The 20,910-nt window shown below is 35.8% G+C and overlaps 1 protein-coding gene across 1 annotated transcript; it reads right to left on the bottom strand.

Moving 5' to 3' along the window:
- Positions 1-18,716: 18,716 nt before the first annotated feature.
- LOC122663155 lies at positions 18,717-20,703 on the bottom strand. The gene is made up of 2 exons (XM_043858857.1): positions 19,818-20,703; positions 18,717-19,709 (listed from the first exon to the last, which is right to left on the bottom strand). The coding sequence occupies exons 1-2, from the start codon at positions 20,701-20,703 to the stop codon at positions 19,198-19,200; spliced, it is 1,398 nt and encodes a 465-aa protein (XP_043714792.1). The 3' UTR covers positions 18,717-19,197.
- Positions 20,704-20,910: the final 207 nt, after the last annotated feature.

Below are 20,910 nucleotides of genomic sequence, written 5' to 3'. Positions count from 1 at the left end.
GTTTCTCTGCAATTGCTTCGACGACAAATCGATCCACTGACGGAGGAGGAGCTGGGCACAGAGCAGACCATCGCGTTCTTGGTATCAAATCAAAATTTTCGTGATCAGATAAGGGGATTGGGTAAAATAAGGGAATATTCGAGGGGGTGTATGTTCACGTACGTGAACGATTTACAGCCGTTCAGATGAAACATTCTCATAGAATAGATTCTATCTGAACGATTATGAATTGTTCACATACACTCACATACGTAAACATTCCCTGCACTCGAATATTCTTGGGGAGCCTGGACAAGTTATAACTTCCACACATCGACTCCGTGTGATTAAGTGGAAGGACTGTGAGTCACTCAAAACACCAAATCGCACCCATGCCGATTCCGATCCATAAGGGGTTGTAAAAACCCAGGTTGGTTCCTCTGTAAGTACCAACAGGTGAACGTACGTGCGAGAGCCAACCACCTGTCCTATTTTTGCCATTTACAAAAGGAGGAGAGAAATAAAATTATAATGCGATTAGCTTTGAGATGTACGTGCACCTATTGGTATATGCAGATGATCCATTCTTCAAAAACCCCTAGAATTAGCTTCACATTTGAAAACTCAGCGATTCTAGGGTTTTCGGTTCTAAGCTAAAAACCATATGTTTGAACCAAATCAAATGAAATGTAATTCGTATAAATCGAATATAACCCTTACTAAAACTTATAAAATGCTCAAACATAAATAAAAGGGTAAATTACACATCACCCCCTAATTTTTAAATGAAACTCAAATCACCCCTTGGTTATTGAAAAAACTCAAATCATCCCCTAATTTAGACCTCAATATGATAAATTAGTCGCTACCGTTAGTTTTATGTTGTTAAGTGACGATGTCAACCAGTTAAATAAATTTAAATCCTTAAACTACTCTTGATCAATGTTGAAGATGAAGGAACGGTAGTATTGAAAAATTAATTCTAATGTTTTAGTATAAGGGTAAAATTATCCTTTCATACTAATAACTAACAACAGACCAACACCGTTACTATAGAGGGGATGATTTGAGTTTTTTCAAAAACCAAGGGTGATCTAAGTTTCATTTGAAAATCAAGGGTGACATGTAATTTATCCTAAATAAAATGCTAAAACATAAGTTCTAAGATTTCAGTTTTTTCTTCTTCTCTTTGCCTCTTTGACCACACTTCTCTTATGCATTTCTGCTTGTTTCCTCTTCTGTGTCTTATTTCTTCAAGGTTAACATTGACATTCCCAAATCTTGGACGAAGCGAAGAGATGAACTGAACAAAAACCAAATATGTTAAATTGAATTATCGAGACCGTATATAAACCCAATGAAAGTGAATACATAAGAACAGATAAATTTGGTTCCATCTTAGTTTGAGGTTATGAAAAAGTATTCGGTTTCAGTTCGTACATATTGTATCCTGAAACAAATCGAAACCAAACCGCAAAACTGGATTTGAGATGATTGACACCCTTCTGTGTGATTGCCCGTAGAAGGAAGGGAAGGAAAATAAATTTAGTTTTAAATAAAATAAAGGGTTTTTTTTTTCTAATGCCCCCCTCAAATTGTCCATACATACAAATGCATCTCTGAATTTTCATTAATTCCAAATGCACCCCTTACTTTTCAAACTTTGTAACATTCTAGTCCAGTTTGTTTTGCCCATACATACAAATTAGGGGTGTCAATAATGCCCGACTAGCCCGAACCCGCCCTGAGCCCGGCCGGGTCCCGATCCTGATTTCGGGTTTGGGTTTAGTTATAGTCTGGCCCTAGCAGGGTTGGGTCGAGTCAGGGTTTAGATCCCGGGCTTAGCCCGGCCCGGCCCAACCCTACCCTGTATTAATTATAAGTATATAATATTGCACATATATATTTATTTATTTATATATATATATATATATATATATATATATATTTTAGTCTAATATTTATTTATATATATAGCCTAATAAAAAAATTAAAAAACAAAAGACAAAAAAAGCCCTAAAGGCACATGGGATTACAGACAAAATCAGGGTCAAGACAGGGTCAATCAGGGCCAACCCGACCCTGCCCGACCCTATCAGGGTCAATCAGGGCCGGGTTGGGACTGGGTTGAGGGTTTCTTGGCCCTGGCAGGGTCGGGTCAGGGTTTAGGTTAAGGGCTCTAGAGTTGGGTTAGGGTTTAGGGCAGGCCCGGCCCAACCCGACCCATTGACACCCCTAATACAAATGCACCTCTAAATTTTCATTAATTCTAAATGGACCCCTTACTTTTCAAACTTTGTAACACTCTAGTCCAGTTCGTTAGTCGGAGACGTTAGACATTAATTTCAGAGAATCTAATGACCAAAATGCCCTTATGATAAAAATCCATCAAAACTAAAAAGTAAAGTGACCAAATTACCCTCATCCTCCCCAAATCGTTTACGGTTTGAAACTGAAAATCATCCAAAAAAGATGCAAAAAAGTCACAGAAATAAAACATAAAATCTTCCAATAAAACAATTTTTCTTGGAAAACTTCTTTAATCCAAAGAATATCAACAATATTCACGCATTAAAGCATTGCATAACTCTCACTAAACCAACCTGTCAATCCAGCCCATAAAACCCTATTACATTCATCAAAATCAACATCACATGAAATCGTTTAAAAACCTTAGCTCGTCTCCGGGGACCCCAGCACGCCTAGGGTGCTTCCAGCCTTTGGAATGTGCCGCATATATCCCTAGATGTGCATCGAGATGTGTGCAGCACAGGTCAACCACTGGATGCCCCGTGAGCGTGCCCTAGGCGCTGGGCTCATTGGAGACGATCCTGATCCGATCTGCACCACTTGCAGTCAACAATATTTCAGTCCCGGACAAGAAACACATAGCATCCAGCAGTGGTTCAGGTGATACTGTAAGAGAAACAATTCCCAACACCATACAATTGTGGCGGAAAGATCGGACAAATGCAGAGAGGGAGACTTACCAAGAACGTTCTTGGAGCTTGGATTAGAAGTTTCGGCTTCAGATCGAAACGTTTTCGTCTCAATGTGCGAGTCGAGAGACCAGAAATGGTGGAGAGTGGAAACGATTCAAAGGACAGAGGAGCTCACATAGTAAAGATACAGAGCTGGTGGGACCCTTATGTAACTCATCAAATTATTTTGGGTTTTGTTTCAAATCTTTGAAGTTTGATTCAAACCTACATTGCTTTCCTGTAGACTATGTTGCAGTCTTCTTGTTAAAAATTGTCCATTAATAAAATATTCAAGCTTCTTCCTTTCATTGGACATTTAATGGTGGCGGGCAGGGAGTTAAACTCTGTTTTCTAATACCATAAATCCAACAGAGTTATGTGGGCAAGGATAATAGGGAAGAAATTTTCTAGGAAAAATTGTTTTATTCGATGATTTTATGTTTTATTTATGTAATATATTTTTCTACATCTTTTTTGGATGATTTTCTGTTTCAAATCCTAAACGATTTAGGAAAGATGAGGGCAATTTGATCATTTTACTCTTTAATTTTTGTGGATTTTTATCATAAGGGCATTTTGGTCATTAGATTCCCTGAGACTAACGTCTAATGTCCCAGACTAACGGACTGCACTAAAGTGTTACAGAGTTTGGGAAGTAGGGGCACAATTGTACGTATGGGCAATTTGAGGGGGTATTTGAAAAAAACCCTAAAATAAATGTTAAACAGTTGACTTAGTCCAAGTTTGATTGGTTTTTTCCCCATTTTAAGCACATAATGTCATAGGTCAGATGGAACCAAATCTATAATTGATTGGTCTATAAAATCAAAACCGAAATTGATAGCTATTTGTCCGGTCAGTTATGATTCCTTGGTGTTAAGAAAGCAACGCCCAGAATGGCGATTTGCAGAAGAAAATGAGAAACAAAGAAAACATACAACACATAACATCAAAGATTTATGTGGTTCACCCCCAAGATGAGAAGCTACGTTCACGGTCGAGCAATAGAGCAGATTTCACTATCTTTTGAAAATGTTACAAAACCTCTCATCCAACCCTCTCAAAGATAAAAACATTATATAGAGAACCCCTTAACCCGAGGAAGTACAAAAATACCCCTGGACCCAGAAATTGTCAAACCGGACAAGACCGAACCAAAACATAACATATATCCCAAAATATACCGTTTCAAAGATCTCAACGAGCCCAACACAACTCCCAGCGATGTACACCATTTTTCAGCAATCCGAGATCGTTTTGAGGCCAAAATGGCCCTCCAAAAATCCCAATGGCACATTTGGATCGAAAATCACGCTTCACCAATAACACTTGGTGGTTTCTTTTAATGTTCTCTTATTGATTCCTTATTAGTCTACTATTGCTCCAATCTCGGTTTTTCATACACAAAGAAAAACTATACAAAAATATCGATTTTATTTGTTTTTCCAATTTCGATCTATAGGTCTAATTGATTTAGACTGTAACCAAACCGAAATGAGAGTTAAAAAAAAAAACTAAAACCAACACCAAAGCGTTAAGGAGTTAGATCTGGTTCGGTTCGGTCCAATTAGTCTTTTTGGTTCAGCCTCCATTTTGACACTCCTAATATAACCTACTTAGAACTTTTATTATATTTAGTAAGTATACTTTTCAAATATATATATATATATATATATATATATATATATATATATATATATATATATATATATATATATATATATATATATTTTTTTTTTATTATTTTTTTTTCCATTTTCAAATCCTAATATTTAATTGTAAAGTTTGATAAAATCTATGAACTAAATTTGGAATGATTTGGAGTTATTGATGCAATATGTTAGATAATGATTTCTCATAAAAACAAAAATGTTAGGTAACGATTAAATGTTCTCATTTAATTATGATTTGATTTCACTTCCTTCCCTTGATTTTTTTTTTTTTGTGTGTGTGTGTATGGTAAAAAATAGTTCTATTCAAATAAACGATATGAATTACACAAAGTTTGGACACGAAATATCAAAAATCAAGGAATGGAATATGATCAAAGTGCCTCACATGCCATCAACATGGCCTTCTAGACTAGGAGATTGGTAACACCAATAGATCCTTTAGAAACAAAGCTGTAAATACAGCCAACAAGACAAAAAGGATATATGAAAAATATCATTCGAAGATGAAAAAACAACTAGTGGAGTTGCAAACCATGCCATATGTACAATCTTTGATTTAAATGGATATTATATTTTGGGGATTACATTCTATTCATGTGATGAAAAAGCGATATGCTCTTCTTATTGCTTTATGAGTTTATAGGTTCCAACCATTGAAAATGTGTGTCCTCAAGTCTAAACATCATATACTGGAATATCAAGTCAAGCCATCCATGAGGATTCAAGTAATTCAAACTGGAAATGGAAGATTTATTTGTTTTCTTGAATCTTGTGCTTCATCTTAATATCTTAAGGATCCTAGGATGTAATGATCCAAATGGTCATACTCAAGCTTAATCACCTATGGACTTAAACTGAAAAACCTAAGATTGGTGGCTCTAGCGTAAACTAAGTTAACTAGAACTAATTTGTTTACATCCGTTAAGATCATTGACTTAGACCCTTGGTAACCCTAATGGACCTTATTTTGGTTCACTTAGCATGAGATAAGAGCCACCTGAAAATTATGTCCAAGTGTTGTGCTTAAAAAATTGTAAAAGGTCATTTCTGCATGTAACATCCCACTTCTTACTAGGTCTTTATTTTTATTTAATTTTGATTCCGACAAGTATGTTACGAGGTTGGTTTTGGCGGACGTAGGAGATAGGCATATTATTACCTAAGGGAAAACAAAAATTTAACTTCTTTGACCAATCTAGTAGTTGTAAATAAATTGTTGTTGATTATTATTTTTAGTGGCTCTAAGATAAGATTTATTTTAATAGCACAAGATCTTTGATTAATTTCAAATTGACACCTCCATTATGGGCATAAGTTGAATACAAATATAACTAATTGGGATTATTACCATGTTAATCCAAGAACATATATATATTTGGAGGAAATGTAGTGTAAAATTTATTAAATTTTGAACTAAGGACCTTAGTTATATTATTTGGGGTTTGACATGTGGCCAGCTCAATAGAAGATTATCTCTTGTAGTGGGCCTTAATAGAAGTGAGCTGGTTATTATATTGGGTCAGTTAAGTGGATTTGGCCCACTTGGTTCATTTGGGTTAATGGGGTCAAGTTGATTGCATGTGGGTTATTTGGGCTGAAATGGGCGAACCAAAGTCATGGGCTGCTTTGAGGCTATTGGCTCAAGAGAGAGGTGAGGACTGAGGAATGGGTCTTTTTTTTTTCTAAAAAAAAAAAAAAAACTTATAAAAGAGGGGGAGAGTGTTATACATGTGTTACTTCCTCCCTTGTGTTTGTTACTTTTGAGTGTTTTAGAAAAGAAGAAAGAAAGATGGGGGTGTTGGGTGATTTTCAAGGCTGGATTTTGAGAGCAAGGAGAAGGGAGCAAGAAGAAGGAAGAGCTAGGAGCTGAAGGGCAAAAGCTTGAAGGTGGAGGGCTATTCTCCAAAACGCATGTGTATTTTTCTGTTTTCGGATTTTTTTGAGTAAAATTTTCAGAGAGGAAAATTTTACTATTTATCATTCTGTCTATTTAGATGTGAGTTTTTGCTTGGTTTTGAATTATATATGTTGTTGCCTTAGTAGCAAGTACTGACTTCCTAGTCCTTGGGGTGTTGGTATGTAAACGGCTTTTTTTGGGCATAGGTTTCCATCTTCGCAGCTAGGGTTTGAAAGATGGATTTAGAAGATGAGTTGCAAGGTTGAGTGTTAACGAGGGCAATTTGATCATTCTACCGTATTAAGGGCATAATGGTCAAAACAGTCCAGTCGTTTGAACAAAACGTCCCAGACTAATGAATTGGACCACAATGCTACACTGTTTTGAAAGTAGGGGGAGTTTGCAATTAAAAAAGTTCTAAAGGATATTTAGACAAATAGACATTTTTAGGGGGCATTTGTAAAAGACCCATTTATTAAACTACTGCCAATTTACTTGAATTCTTATTTAGTTATGTCTTTGACTTAAAAAAAATTTGTTTACATTTGGTTTACTTTCTAACATTGTATCTATTATGGCAGGCCAGCAAGGAGTTGGAATTAAGTGGAGGCACTCATTTTTTGTATCATGCTTGTAAAAACACATAATTTACTGCTTTATAATTTGATTATTGATTAATGCTTGAATATGCTTATATTTGTAAGCTTTTTTTTTTTTTTTTTTTTTTTTTTTGTATTTATTTGGTTGTTTTTTTTTGTTTTGTTTTTTGGGTTGATTTCGCATTCTCGAACAACAAAAACAACTATTTTTATAGTCAAAAAATGCAAAATCGACCTCGAATGCATACCAAACACAACATTAGTTTATTACTTTATTTATTGATAAATATGCTTATATGTTAAACTTGGTTTATTGAACATTGATTTTTATATTAGGTTATTAATAGGTTATTAATAGCATAAGTTTATCATATTGAATTGATATGTATTGTTTTATTATATTGCATTATCCATCTCATTAGGGTTGAAGCCTACATATGATGCATGCCTTGTTGCCATGACAACTATGGTGCAGACTAGAGATACCAATCTAGTGATCAGGTTGATCAGATTTTTTTTTCTTCTGTGATATGTAGCTTGTAATTTGTGTACATGACAAACAAACAAGTTTTAACATTAGAAGTTGAGGAAAAAAATACAACACATGGTGGAGATGATGTCCATGGACGGAAATTGTACAATTGACCAAGAGACAAGCGGAAACAACATATTATATTCAAATTGATTTTTCGAGATATTGGTGAGATCAATTCCAAATTCAATGATTCGATCTCCTCAATTGCTGATCTTATTTGCTCTACTAATCTGGGGTTACCGGTCAAAGCCAGACCATATCACCGAAGTTTGAAACTATTTGGTGCAAGCCTACTTATCTAAACAATAAACTTAACATCGATGGATGTTCGTTGGGTAACCCAGGAAAAGTAGGGGCTGAAAGGGTATTTGGAGACTACCATGGTAAAGTTTTTTTTGCTTTCAAGGAATTTCTTGGAGTCAAAACAGAATTTGATGCAGAATTTCATGCTTTCATAAGAGGACTTCTTTATGCTAAAGATCTAGGGCTCACTAACATTTGGATTGAATGTGAGTCAACTTCTATAGTTCTCCTAGTTCAAGCAAATCGCCTACTATGGTTTATATGGCAAGAATGGTTCTCCCCTAGACCTATTTTATCCACAATCATGGTAAGGATTACTCACTGTCTTAGAGAATCCAATCCCATGGCAGACTGTCTATCCAAAGATGCAGCATCGTCTGGTCTATCCGGTCCAGTCACTGTATATCCAAATTACATTCAAGAAGAGACTAGGAAAGATTCTCTTGGGATGCCTAGATACAGATTTAGTTCATAATTGTTTTTTTTAAGGTTTGTTGATCCTTGTTGATGGCATTGCAGAAGGTGGGGATTGACTTACCTTTTTCTTGTATCTCCATTCTTTGTACACCATTTTATTTTTAATATATTCTTTTCTGATCGTTAGCAAAAATAAAAACGGAAGCAACATTCAAAAAGTTCAGACAAAAGTTTTTTTTTTTGGGTGTGCAAATTGTTATATTACAAAATAGTTACATAGCTGTATTCTTTTCATTCATCTACAATTTTCTTTTTCTTAGACACTTCCTCAATGGTATTTTCAATTAAAACTAGAGTTTTCCAAATAAAAATCATTAAAATTTAATTTTTAAGAGACAATAGTATTTTTCATTGGAAAACTCTTCAATTCACTTATGGAAACCAAACATAGTTCCCATTGAATAGACAGAAATAGTGAAAGCAAGCAAAAAATGAAATTGTTTGGAAATGAAAAAATGTGGATGGGTATGATTCATAGGCAATGTGAGGTATATTCAAATATCAAAACATATTAAATGATACTGGTGCTAATTTGATGGTGATTTGACCATGCCACGAAAAGGTTTAGTTTCAAAATCAAGAGATCATAGGGTCGAAGTTAATAAAAATGGGGGAAAATATCATCCCCCTCCCTTCTAAGTTTCTTTAATATCAATCCAGTACTCAAGTTTTAAAAAATGATAATACCCTCCCCTACTTTATAAAGATTGTATCAACTGTACCACTTTAATCGTTAAAAACGCCATTAATTGATGACATGGACATGTCCAATTTTTGTAAAACCCCAGATTACCCTCCCCTTTTTTTTTTTTTTATCGTTTTCCCCTAAAATCAAAACCTCATTTTTCACACCTGCAACACCTTCTGGCGTTTCTTTTTCTTCCTCTTCTTCCGCCAGCACCACCATCACTGTCGATCCTCTTCTTCTTCCGCCAGCTTTGTCTGATTTATGAAAGATAACAAGTCTACAGTAGTACATAATTCCCAACCTTTACAGTTGGTTGTTTTGGAAGTCCCTTCTCCAGTGGTAATTTCAATCCAGAGCTCGAATCAGTTTCATCTATATCAGTGTATCCAGAGTGAACAATTCGTTCAACAGAGGATGCAAGGCAGCCATGTCCAGCAGAAAGACTTTGGAAAGGGATAATATTTCCATTTATTTTTCTCTTTCATCAGTAGCCTGCATTGTAGCCTCCAGCTTGTTTCTTCGTTTCACTCCCTTTGATTTGGGCCATTGTACTTGCTGTTTTAACAACAAAATGAAGCTTTTGTTTCTGAATTGCAAACCAATTGCACTTCTGAATGTGGGTGGTGTCCAAATTCCCTACCCCTTTGGCTTCGGAGCTGCTGATAATGAAGACTGTTATAGAAAAGAATTTAAGCTAATCTGCAACGACAGCTACAACCCTCCAAAACTGATGTTCAATGGAAGTGACTTGGAAGTTATCAATATTTCATTTAACGGTCAATTGACTGTAGTTTGTCCTGTAAATTACGATTGCTACAACGAGTTGGGTGAACGGAGGACAAGTGATTCGAACAGAATTTCTGCGAAATTGGAGAACCACAACCTATTCACCATCTTCGAAACAGAGAAGAAAATTCACGGCTCTGGGTTGCGACACGATCTCTAACATCACCGGTTCCAATAATGGCCAGGGATTCCAGAGTGGGTGTTCCATGTTTTGCTACATCAAACCTGATGTGATCAATGGTTCTTACACGGGCATATATATAAAAGAAGAAGAGAGCAGAAAAGGACTCATCCAACGAACAGAGTTTGTGAGGGTGGGTCAGAATTTGAGGAATGGATGGATTACAAAGGAGAGGGAGCAGATGGAGGAGTCTGAGAGAACGGATGGGATTTAAGGGGAGGGGATGTTGTGGGGCCATGTGGAGCTTCAAGGAGTCGGATATGGCAGTGAGAGAGAGCAACGACGTGGAGGTGGAGGAAGAAGGGGAAGACCAAGACCGAGCGCAGGAGATGGAAATGGTGGAGTAACGATTCCTTGTTTATGTTGGAGAATCGTTGCTATTTTCTTTTGGCTTTTGTTGTGGTTCTTGGTGAAAAAAACCCTAAAAACGCAGAGGGGCGATGTTGTAGCCTGTAGGGGTGGGGCGTGCGAGGAAGAAGAAGAAGAAGAAGAAGAACAAAAAAGAAAATGCTTTCACTTTAATTAAAATGGGTAATTTCGTCTTTTCAGTTGTTTTTTTTAATAGTCCTTAGTCATTTATGGTACGGTTGATACAATCTTTATAAAGTAGGGGAGAGAATTATAATTTTTCAAAACTTGGGTATTGAATTGATATTAAGGAAACTTAGAGGGAAGGGGGATGATATTTTCCCTAAAAATGGCACTAAAAAGATAAAAAAGGGAAAGGTTTTCATGCATGGCCACATGAGATGGGACGGGTATGAAGTGTCACATAAGGGAGTTTATGTCATTCCAACCCCCTATTGTGAGAGTGGGGATAGGACCATGCCCGAAACCTTTTGCCAAAGAAAAATATAGTTCCTATAATTGACCAATCTTAGTTAAATTTAAGGGAGATGCTGATTTCTGTATCTATTATCGGTTGAAACTTCTTTGTTTTTGGTATTTTGGTAGATATGAGGCCTATCCTGTTTTAGTTAGGAACCTTCCATTTCCCTCTTTAAACATATTTTAAAGAGGTTTTAGGTGGTTTTCTATTTTTTTGTATATTTATTTATTATTATTATTAATTTTAATATAATGTACTTAACCAAAAAAAAATTGTTAGTTAAATTTAGCTCATTAGTAACTTGTCATCTGAAACATGGGTGTGTCCGCGTGAAAGAAATCACGCTCTTTTCATCGACGAGTTTGAGAAGTGGTTTAAAAGTGAAAATATATCCATAAAAAATTAAAAATTTTCATTTATATTAATGAAATCTAATGACATTTTGTTTTAATTATTTTGGATTCACTTTTAAGGCACTTCTTGTATGAAAAAGTGGTTAACAAGTGAAAATATATTCATAAAGATTTTAATGGTAAATTACACGTCACCCCCTGATTTTCAAACGAAACTCAGATCACCCCCTGATTTTTGAAAAAACTCAAATCACCCCCTGGTTTAGACCCTAATATGACAAATTAGTCCCTACTGTTAGTTTTATGCTGTTAAGTGATGATGTCAGCCAGTTAAATAAATTTCAATCCCTAAATTACCCTTGATCAATGTTGAAGATGAAGGAAGGGTAGTATTATAAATTTAATTCTAATGTTTTAGTACAAGGGTAAAATAGTCATTTCACACCAATAACTAACAGTAGACTAACACTGTTATTGTAGAGGGGGTGATTTGAGCTTTTTCAAAAACCAAGGGATAATTTGAGTTTCGTTTGAAAACTAGGGGGTGATGTGTCATTTATTCTAAAATTTTTATTTGTTATTAATGAAATCTAGTGGCATTTTGCTATTTTTATTTTTTTAAATCATTTTACAAATGAAAATTTGATTGATTATTGATATGGTTGTAGGATACTCTATTACATGTACTTATCTATGTGCCCAAATGTAAAAAAAATTGTGATATGAACTTTGAGAGAATTCAATCCCATAAACTGGCTTTCAAGATGAAGAAACTCATGATCATATCAATTTATACCAAATTCTTATTATAATCGATGTATGATTAGCCCTCATATGACTAATATGAGATCGAAATAGTGTGTGTCTTTTGAGAGAGAGGTGTGACAATGTGGCAGCCGTCCAGCTAATTTTTTATGATGAAGTACGCATAGCTCCATTGAACATGCAGGCCAAGGTACGGAGAGACCAAGAAACTGAGAGAGAGAGAGAGAGAGATTTTTTAAAAGATTAAGAAAATATTGAGAATTCTGAAGGAATAAAAAATATGAGAATTTTTTGTTCCCCCAACGTTTCCAGTTTGCTTGTAATATCATTGCGTGCCGACCATCCCATATGAGATCTGTTGATTGGAGGATTGTCAAACTATCACATTCGAAGATTTTATATTTTTAATTAAGTTTTTGTATATCCATAAGATTAGACATTATTATTATCTTTTGATCACCACTAATATTTATTAAATAATAGTTGGACTTAGCTGAAATTTTGTGAATAAATAGGAAGCTTAAAGTTTCTGTACACATGTTTATTTTCAGCCAAACTGACTTGGCCACTTGAAAAAAATTATTTTTTTCTTTCAAAATTCTAGTTTAGAAATGAAAATTTTTTCTTTGAAAAAGCGGACAGATGAATATAAAGGAATATGCAAATAGATGGAAATGAATGTTAATTATTGAATTGTTATTTGAGATTTCACATACGAGACCATGTACAGTATATCTATATTGTTGACATTGCCACATCATTTTTTGCATTGCAAAACTTTGTGTCAATCTAGAGATATGTGTGTCTTGCTTATTTAGAAAACGTGTCTTCTATCCGATGGTCGGAATTGATATATAATTTATTCATGTGACATTATAATTAGATGCCTTTGTGGCATTTGAAAAGATAACAATTTTTTGTGGAATTTATTTATTTATTTATTTATTATTATTATTATTATTATTATTTGTGGATAGGGAGGATATATAACAAGTAGAGTTGGACATTGAAAACTGAATATATATATTTGACAAATAAGAATAAAAATTAGATTTTCAGCATCATTTGATATCCCTATGATTATAAAATAAGGGTTTAATTAAAAAGCATGGGATTATGATTCTCTGCATCATTTCATATATAACTAAGAAATACGCGTTTGAGCTGATGAGGTGGATAGCCAGCCAATGGGGAGGTTGGGAGACAATTTGTCAATAGGGGTTGGAACGGAGAGAGAAGGAGAGAGTGCGATGGTTTAGCCTCTGTGTGCCAACTCACAGATCTTTTTTATCTTAATATTTATTTGGGAAATAGATCGATCCGCACGTTGGCGGTGTGGGATACTTTCCCACATCGGCCTACTTTCTGACCATGTGAGCTTTGTACTGACACTCTCTACTCTCTTATACCACACTGTAATTAATGTGGCATAGGAGATTCCCCCACACAAGCAGCATGGGAAACCCTTGAACCTATTCATATTGTACTAATTTGTTTTGGCTTTATCATGAGGATTTGGATCCTCTACGGCCTAGGGTTGAGCGGCCATCGAACTATGCTCAACTCCCAAGCCGCCACGTCAGATTCCATGTTGATCCAAAGGTCGGTAGACAAGCCCTAACCGTTTTGAATTTTGAATTATAATAAAACTCCTTCCCTCTTTCCCACCCCTCAACTTGGCACAACAGTCATTGCCTGGCCTAGCACCTACACCCCAAGGGAGGTTATATGTGTGAATGTCCGAAAATAGTTGAGTCTATAGTGTTGACTTGACAAAAAAAATACATGGACTACGAAATTACCAATAGACATAAAAAATAGGGAGAATGTTCTCTGTGCTGGGGGCGCAGGTTGCACCCAGACACATGGGGGTGGGCATAATGACCACCCTGCCCCCTTGAGTGGCAGGTCCATGTGTCTAGGCGCAGCCTACGCTGCGACACAGAGAACATGAGCCCTAAAAAATATCATTAAATGCATTGCAAATGGAACATGGAATTATGGCTTGGTAGGAAGCGCACAAGAGTCCGAGGCAAGAGGGTTGCTCGAAGGGCATCAATCGTCCAAGCAATTAGGGTTCACCTTTGTCACCATTTGGACTGATTGTGAAATGCTTATACATCTTATCCATCGAGGAAAAGAGCATTGGCCTTGGGAGGTGTTTACCTTATATGGGATATTATAACTCTGTTTGAACATTTTGACTATATCAATCTACTTAAACAAAAAAGACAAATAATATTTGGTCATCCACATTTGTCTAAATGTGGCACACTTCTAGGGTGGCAACTAATGAGGTCTCTTGAACCCCCATTTGGTGAATTAGCACATTGATAGAAAGCTAGTTCGCTCTCTCTCTCTCTTTCTATTTTCTGGACTTCTTTTTATTTTATTTTTGGGAGGTAATTTCCTTTCATCCATGGCGAAAGAAGAATTCTTTCTTCATTGACGGGTATGGGTGTTTTGAGATGGGCATTGAGAACAATGAGAAGGGTATTATTGACCTTGTATAGTAGAGGGAAGTAATTATGACTCTAGGTGGGTTTACTTTTCTTTCAACCACAGTAGAGGAAAATTTTCTCCTTTTTTTTGAGAGGAGGCTAACGTTTTAGTGTAAAAAATTGTCATCACACAAAGCAAAATGCACAAAAAATTGTAATAGATGAGATATAGGGTTGCTTTAGTGCTAATGGTAACCATGACTTTAGTAATCGGTATCAGATCGATCGAGTTGTAATGATATTAACGGAGACCAATACCAATTTTTATTATTTTTTAATCCTCGATTCATTGGTATCAGCAATCACATGTCATTACGTTATTGGTTGTACCACCGATCCAGATCGATATCGACATGACCGAATACTAAATCCATGATGGTAACCTCAACTTCTTATGAAAGTCCGTTATTATGGTTTTAAGTCTAATTGGCCCCTATCAAGTCTTTTAAGCAAGGAACAAAGACGAGAAGCAAAGGATATGGTAGGAGACAATGAAAGGAGAAACAAAACATCCACTCTATATTTACCAAATTCAATTTTTTTGTGAATGAGAAGATAGAGTATGCCTAGGACAAGACAGACCATTGTTTTCAACAAAGGGTGTACCCAGTGCACAAGGCTCCCGCCACTGTAGAGGATCTAGCGAGGGTCATAATGTAGACAGCCTGATCCCTATTTTCAACAACTTGCTTATATTAGGGAAAGGGGGAATGTCATGTAAAAGCACTTACGAAGATCTAATGAAATAGATTGACACTTGTTAATTTTTATCTTGCAACTTTTCAAAAAGAATTTGGGCAGCAAGAATTTTTTGTTTAAAATCAAAATACCTTCAAGCTCCTTCACTTCTAATGTTATTTGAAAATCTATTAAGATCCCCTTTTCTTACTAAACAAGATATGTCTTTTATAATTTCTGTTTTCTATATTACTTATTATTTCTTGTGAATGGCTAGAAATCAAAGTTTAACCATCAAATGTTGACCTAATCCCATAAACATTATATATGAAAAATATCGATAGGTGGATAGTAGATTTAAGGTCAATGCATCTCTTTCCTAGTCACAATCCATCTTCAATCCAGTCACTTACTTTGACCCTATCCGAGTACAATGAGCTATTCTTATCTGATTCTTTCGTATGATGGAAGTTTCTTTGGTTTTGAGAGAAAATTTATTGCTCAAAAGAATGCAACAAGCAACACTTGGGAGTCACTTCCATATGTGTTTGGATTGACTGTCAAAGCTTGGTGGACATACTTCAACAAAGCATGAGGTGTTGGCCTTGGGAAATATTTTATTTTTCTTATGATATCAACTGTGTTATGAATGACTTCTTAAATATATGTATTGTTAATTAAGCAAGATCATTCGGCCCCATAATCTAGCTTCAAGAGCAAGGATGGACAAAATTAATGTAGATTTGTTTATGTTTTTTTTTTTATTTTTTTGGATAGGTTAGATTTGTTTTTGTTTGCTTCATTATAATGACCATTTTCTTTCCATAAAAAAAAAAAAAAAAAAAAAAGACGCACTTAAGGGATAGAACGTTTCTTTCTAACATCCCTTCGCTAGGATGGCTTGCGACATAACCTAGTACTAGGTTGGTCCTAGGTTACAAGTTTTGAATCAACATCTTGCTTATCTGTCTCATATAACATAAATGGCTCATCAAACTGATCATACATCATCTAGAAAAAAAATCATCCGGGTTGATTTTCAAATTGAGTCAATTTGAGTTTTCGAGTTTTAAAACAATGAGCCAGACCAACCTGGATCTAACATTGCCTAGGCTAGCATACAATTAATGTAATCAATCAATGACCAAATCAATCCTTGTTTATTTAAGCCAGACTAGTTAGGTGTTCATGATACCAACAACATATATATCTATAAATTCAAGTGTTGATACTACCATTTGGTTGGTATTTGTATTAGTTATGAATGCTTCCTAATACTCTTAGCTCTTAAATAACCTTTCCCTTTTATTTATAATTTTTTACTTTCTTGCTTCTTTTTTTTTTGTATTTTTTGATATGAGAGGTGTGCATTGACTTGAGAAGATTTTCAATGAAAACATAGAAGAACAGGTCACAAGTGATGTACGAATCTTCATTGTCTGAAGGTGTTGTGAAGTTTCTGATTCAAATATTAAACTCATAATTTTACAAAAGAAAAAAAAGTATTAAACTTTATATTAAGGTTCTATACATACAGTACATTAAGGGTGTTAATGAGTAACCAGTAATCAAGTATTGAATTCGGATCCGGATCAAATAACCAGAACCAATTCGGACTAAATTTAATATGATTAAGTTTTAGATCTAAAAATGTCTTTATAATTCGATTCGGATCGGATCCGGATCTAACCGAATCTGAACTGAATACTTGCCTTAGAATCTCAAACTTTGACCTCTTTTTGTACTCTTTAATCTACTGAATGTAATGGTTTTTAGAATTGTTGTGGGTGATTTCTTACAAGTTTCTTATGGAGAAGCAAACATTGATTTGAAAGTGCATTGTCTTTCATTTTATTTAGTGTTTATTCTTCTACTCATTTGAATAGTTGCTTAATGGAGGAAAAAATAAAAGCAAATTCAGGTCTCTTCATGAATTGATAGTTGTAATAGAACTTGAAAATTGTCTCACTTTTGAGCCAATCTGTTCCAATTAGAATAATATTCTTTTTCAATTAAACTATTATATTAATATTTCTTTTACTTAAGCAAGTCATATATTTTGATCTCAAACTTTTGCTCTATTTTGTCTCTTGAATATCAGAACTGAACAAGAACCGAATGGCATAACCGAATTTAAATTAGATATAGTAACCAGATGTAATAACCAAATAAGAACCGAATACAAGAATCGGATTGTAACCAAATCCGAACCGAACCGTCTAGGATCGGTTATAGTATTCAATTCTAGAACCGCTCCAAGACTTGGTCCGGGTCTGGATCCCATTGCCATTGCTTGGAACTGAATCAGATCGAACTGAATACCCGGTTTCCAATTGACACCCTTACAATACATATGTGTTTATTCATCTAAATTGAAAAGTACTTACATGTAAGAATGGGTATTGAATTTACTGTTTTGACCTTCAAAATTGAGTAAAAAAAAGATTCATTTGACACCTATAAAAGGAAAAGGTCAAATGAATCTTTTTTAGACTAGCCATATAAGGAAAGGGTCATTAGAAATCAAGTTACAATTTCATTTGACACCTATAAAAGTATCATTTAGACATACCCTTCCCTGGTGTGGAATGCATCCCACTCCGGGTGCTTCTCCTCTATATCGGCTTGGACTCTGGTAAGAACGTGGGTAGAATCAGTGGCCTGGTATGAAGTGGTTTGGTGCAAGAACCGCATCCCTAGGCATAACTTCATTATGTGTAGAGTACTAACATAGTCTCTTCCAACTCAAGTTTTCCTTCAATATAGACAAGTGCTATTCCCATCTTCTTGTTGTTTTTGTTGGAATGAGTGGAAGATATTCAACAACTATTTTTGTGATGTCCTTTCTCTTCGAAACTTTGGGAGGGATTCTGTGTAAATGTTGGCCTAGCAATCGGAGGGTTAGGGATCTAAAGGATGAGTGGCGGTGGATAAGAAAAAACTTTTATAGGGAAGTCCATGTTAGATTCAGTTGGTAAGATCGTCTTTGGGGCTACCATTTATCATATTTGGATAGAGCAGAACCATAGGAATTGGGCTCAACGATGCAGAACAATCTACTAAATCTAGGAATCAATCTCATTTGAGGTTAGGAGCAAGGTGAAAGCCACAAAGGCTCTTGAATTGATAACCCTCGCAATAGGTTCATGGTTTCTTCTTGGGGTTTACCTACTCGGCTCATGGATCTTAGTGTTTCCCCCAATCCCTCACATAGGAGTAGAAATGACCACCCTACCCCACCTTGGGCAGTGTGTTTGGACAGTGGGTAAGATGGTCATTTTCGCTCCTATGTGAGGGATTGGAGGGAATTGGAGCGGGTAGAAATTGGAGGTGATAACGATTACCTTAAGGAAGGCTTTATATTGGTTGTACAATTTTTCCTTTCTATGGGGACCCCTATATTTCTTGGGCTTTGTTGAATATATTGGTGATTCAGAATCTTAGCAAGGAAGAGTCCTTGATCCTTAAATTTGAATGTTTTTATATATCTTGTGATTGCATTCATTGTTTCAGAATAGTTAAGTATTGAAAATAGAACTACAAGTCTACAACTTGATTGGCATTGAAAACATCTAAAATATATACAAGGAGTTGAAAATTGAAAAAACATAAATTAGAACTGAAAAAATCAGCCGGCATTCCTAATACAACTTGATTAATAACATGAAGCCATTCTCAAACCAACTGTAGCAGCTCCTTACCTTGAGAGAGAAAGACTTCTTAACAAGTTCATCTTCTCTTTAGAACCTTTAAATCCTCAAAACTAATAATAAGCTTGGCCGCATTGTCGGATTCGAACAAACATCAAAATCGACAAGACCATACCAAAGAATTTGTAACAAATTCATCATCTACTTCACTTGGTGTAGCAGAATCTGATCTGGTTTAGAATTCAATCAGAATTTATAGATTATTTATTCTAAGTTCTCTGATTCATGAACTTATTAAAAGCATCATATGTTCCAACATTGCTCATCGATTTGCATGTTGGTCTGCTGTACCTGAAAAGGCTATTTCGAATAGCTCAGTTGTTTCAGTTTCCCCTTTCCGATCTGGTGACATATTGGTTCCCCATTTACGATCTGGTGACGGCATGTTATCGCCATTGTTGTCATTCTTGGAGGAATTAAGCCATTGAGGATCAATTATTGCCATGGAGAAGAGATCTCTGCTATCTTCATAACCAGCTGCAGAACCTTTTTCAGGAGGAGCAATGAAACATGGGTTTGGAGTCCTGTGTGCATTTGCTGGTAAATACTTGAAAGCACTCTGTCCAAAATTAACTATAACTGTAATGTCTACATTTGAAGCTAGAGTTGGGTAGAGTGGGCAACCAAATTCCTCTGATTTGCAATTGATTACATGAACCAGTTCTGAATCTACAGTGAAGAACACCTTCTTCTGAGCTGGATCAAATCCACAACCAATCACTTTGTCTCTGCTTTCCAACTCTGTTTTTACAGATTCACAGATGAGCTTCATTCCTGATTACAGAACAAATTGAAAGGATCTGAGTTGGGTTTCATTGTTGAAGATTAAAACTGTGTAGTCAGAAACAAATTAAGATGAATGAGAAGAAAATTTTAACTTACCATCAAGGAAAAGAGAACCATTGGAATTGAATCCAATGGAGCCAGGATAGTTTCCAGGGAGTTCTCTTGGGAGAGACCCACCAACGCTGAACCCTACAGAGAACATAGGGATTTCGTTCTGCCCTTCTCCTTCCTTAATTCCAAGTTCTTGAACCCTTCCACTGCCATTAATGATTTCTGTAAAATGGATTAATGAGTCTGACTGTACACTTACATTGGAAGTCTGAGGAATTAGTTTCGTCAGCTCCTCTGAACCAGGGCTTCTCTTAACGCTGTGAAGAGAGTCAACTTCATCGTTAGGACAAGAAACAATTGTGATCTCTAAATAAGCTTCTTGAGGGAAGGAGCCATTCTCAAATGGAGGTCCTGGCAATGGCAGAGAAGATTTGATAAGGCATGAAGGACCCGAAGGAAGGGTACCCATATCGATTCTCTTCAATTCAGGATTGAATCTAATCTTCTGCATGAAATCCACCGATTCTGCACACACCTCCCAGCTTATATCCGCAGCAGGACATAAACCCAATGAAGCTTCGGCTGCGAAGCCGAATCTAGACCAACCATACTCAACAGCCTCTGAAACAAGCCAAGGGTGATCAGCCCAATTGAATGAAGAAGTTGGGGGAATCCCAGGTCGAAAAACACTGAAACTCACCCTACTCTGGATATTTGGATGATTAAAACCAGAGAAGCTATCTCGATCCTTGGATTTGGTCATGGAAACCTTTCCAATCCCTGATCGGAAGCTCTCCACTTTCGTCTTCGTTGTGTCTGTAATTTGATTAACTCTTCTGTAATAACAAAATCTCCAGATGAGCACGATCAGAATCATTACAACAACAGCAGCAGACAATGCCGCCACTGCAACATTCACCAATCCCTGCATCCCAACTCTTGAGTTTATCTTTTCTTTCTCTCTATAATGAGACAACCCTTCTTCAGTTTTCGTAAAAGGAAGAATGTAATGGAGAAAACTTGGAATGGCATTAATGGGTTCAAGAAAGGAAGGAAGAACAGGGCAAGGAATAGAAGGAAACTAGCAGTAAAGTCTGAATATGAACATAAAAAGGAAGGGAACCAACCAATATGAAAT

This window comes from Telopea speciosissima, chromosome 5, assembly GCF_018873765.1.
Source record: "Telopea speciosissima isolate NSW1024214 ecotype Mountain lineage chromosome 5, Tspe_v1, whole genome shotgun sequence".
NCBI lineage: Eukaryota > Viridiplantae > Streptophyta > Magnoliopsida > Proteales > Proteaceae > Telopea > Telopea speciosissima.
Note: the sequence above shows the minus strand (reverse complement) of the source record. Positions and strands in the feature narration are given on the sequence as shown.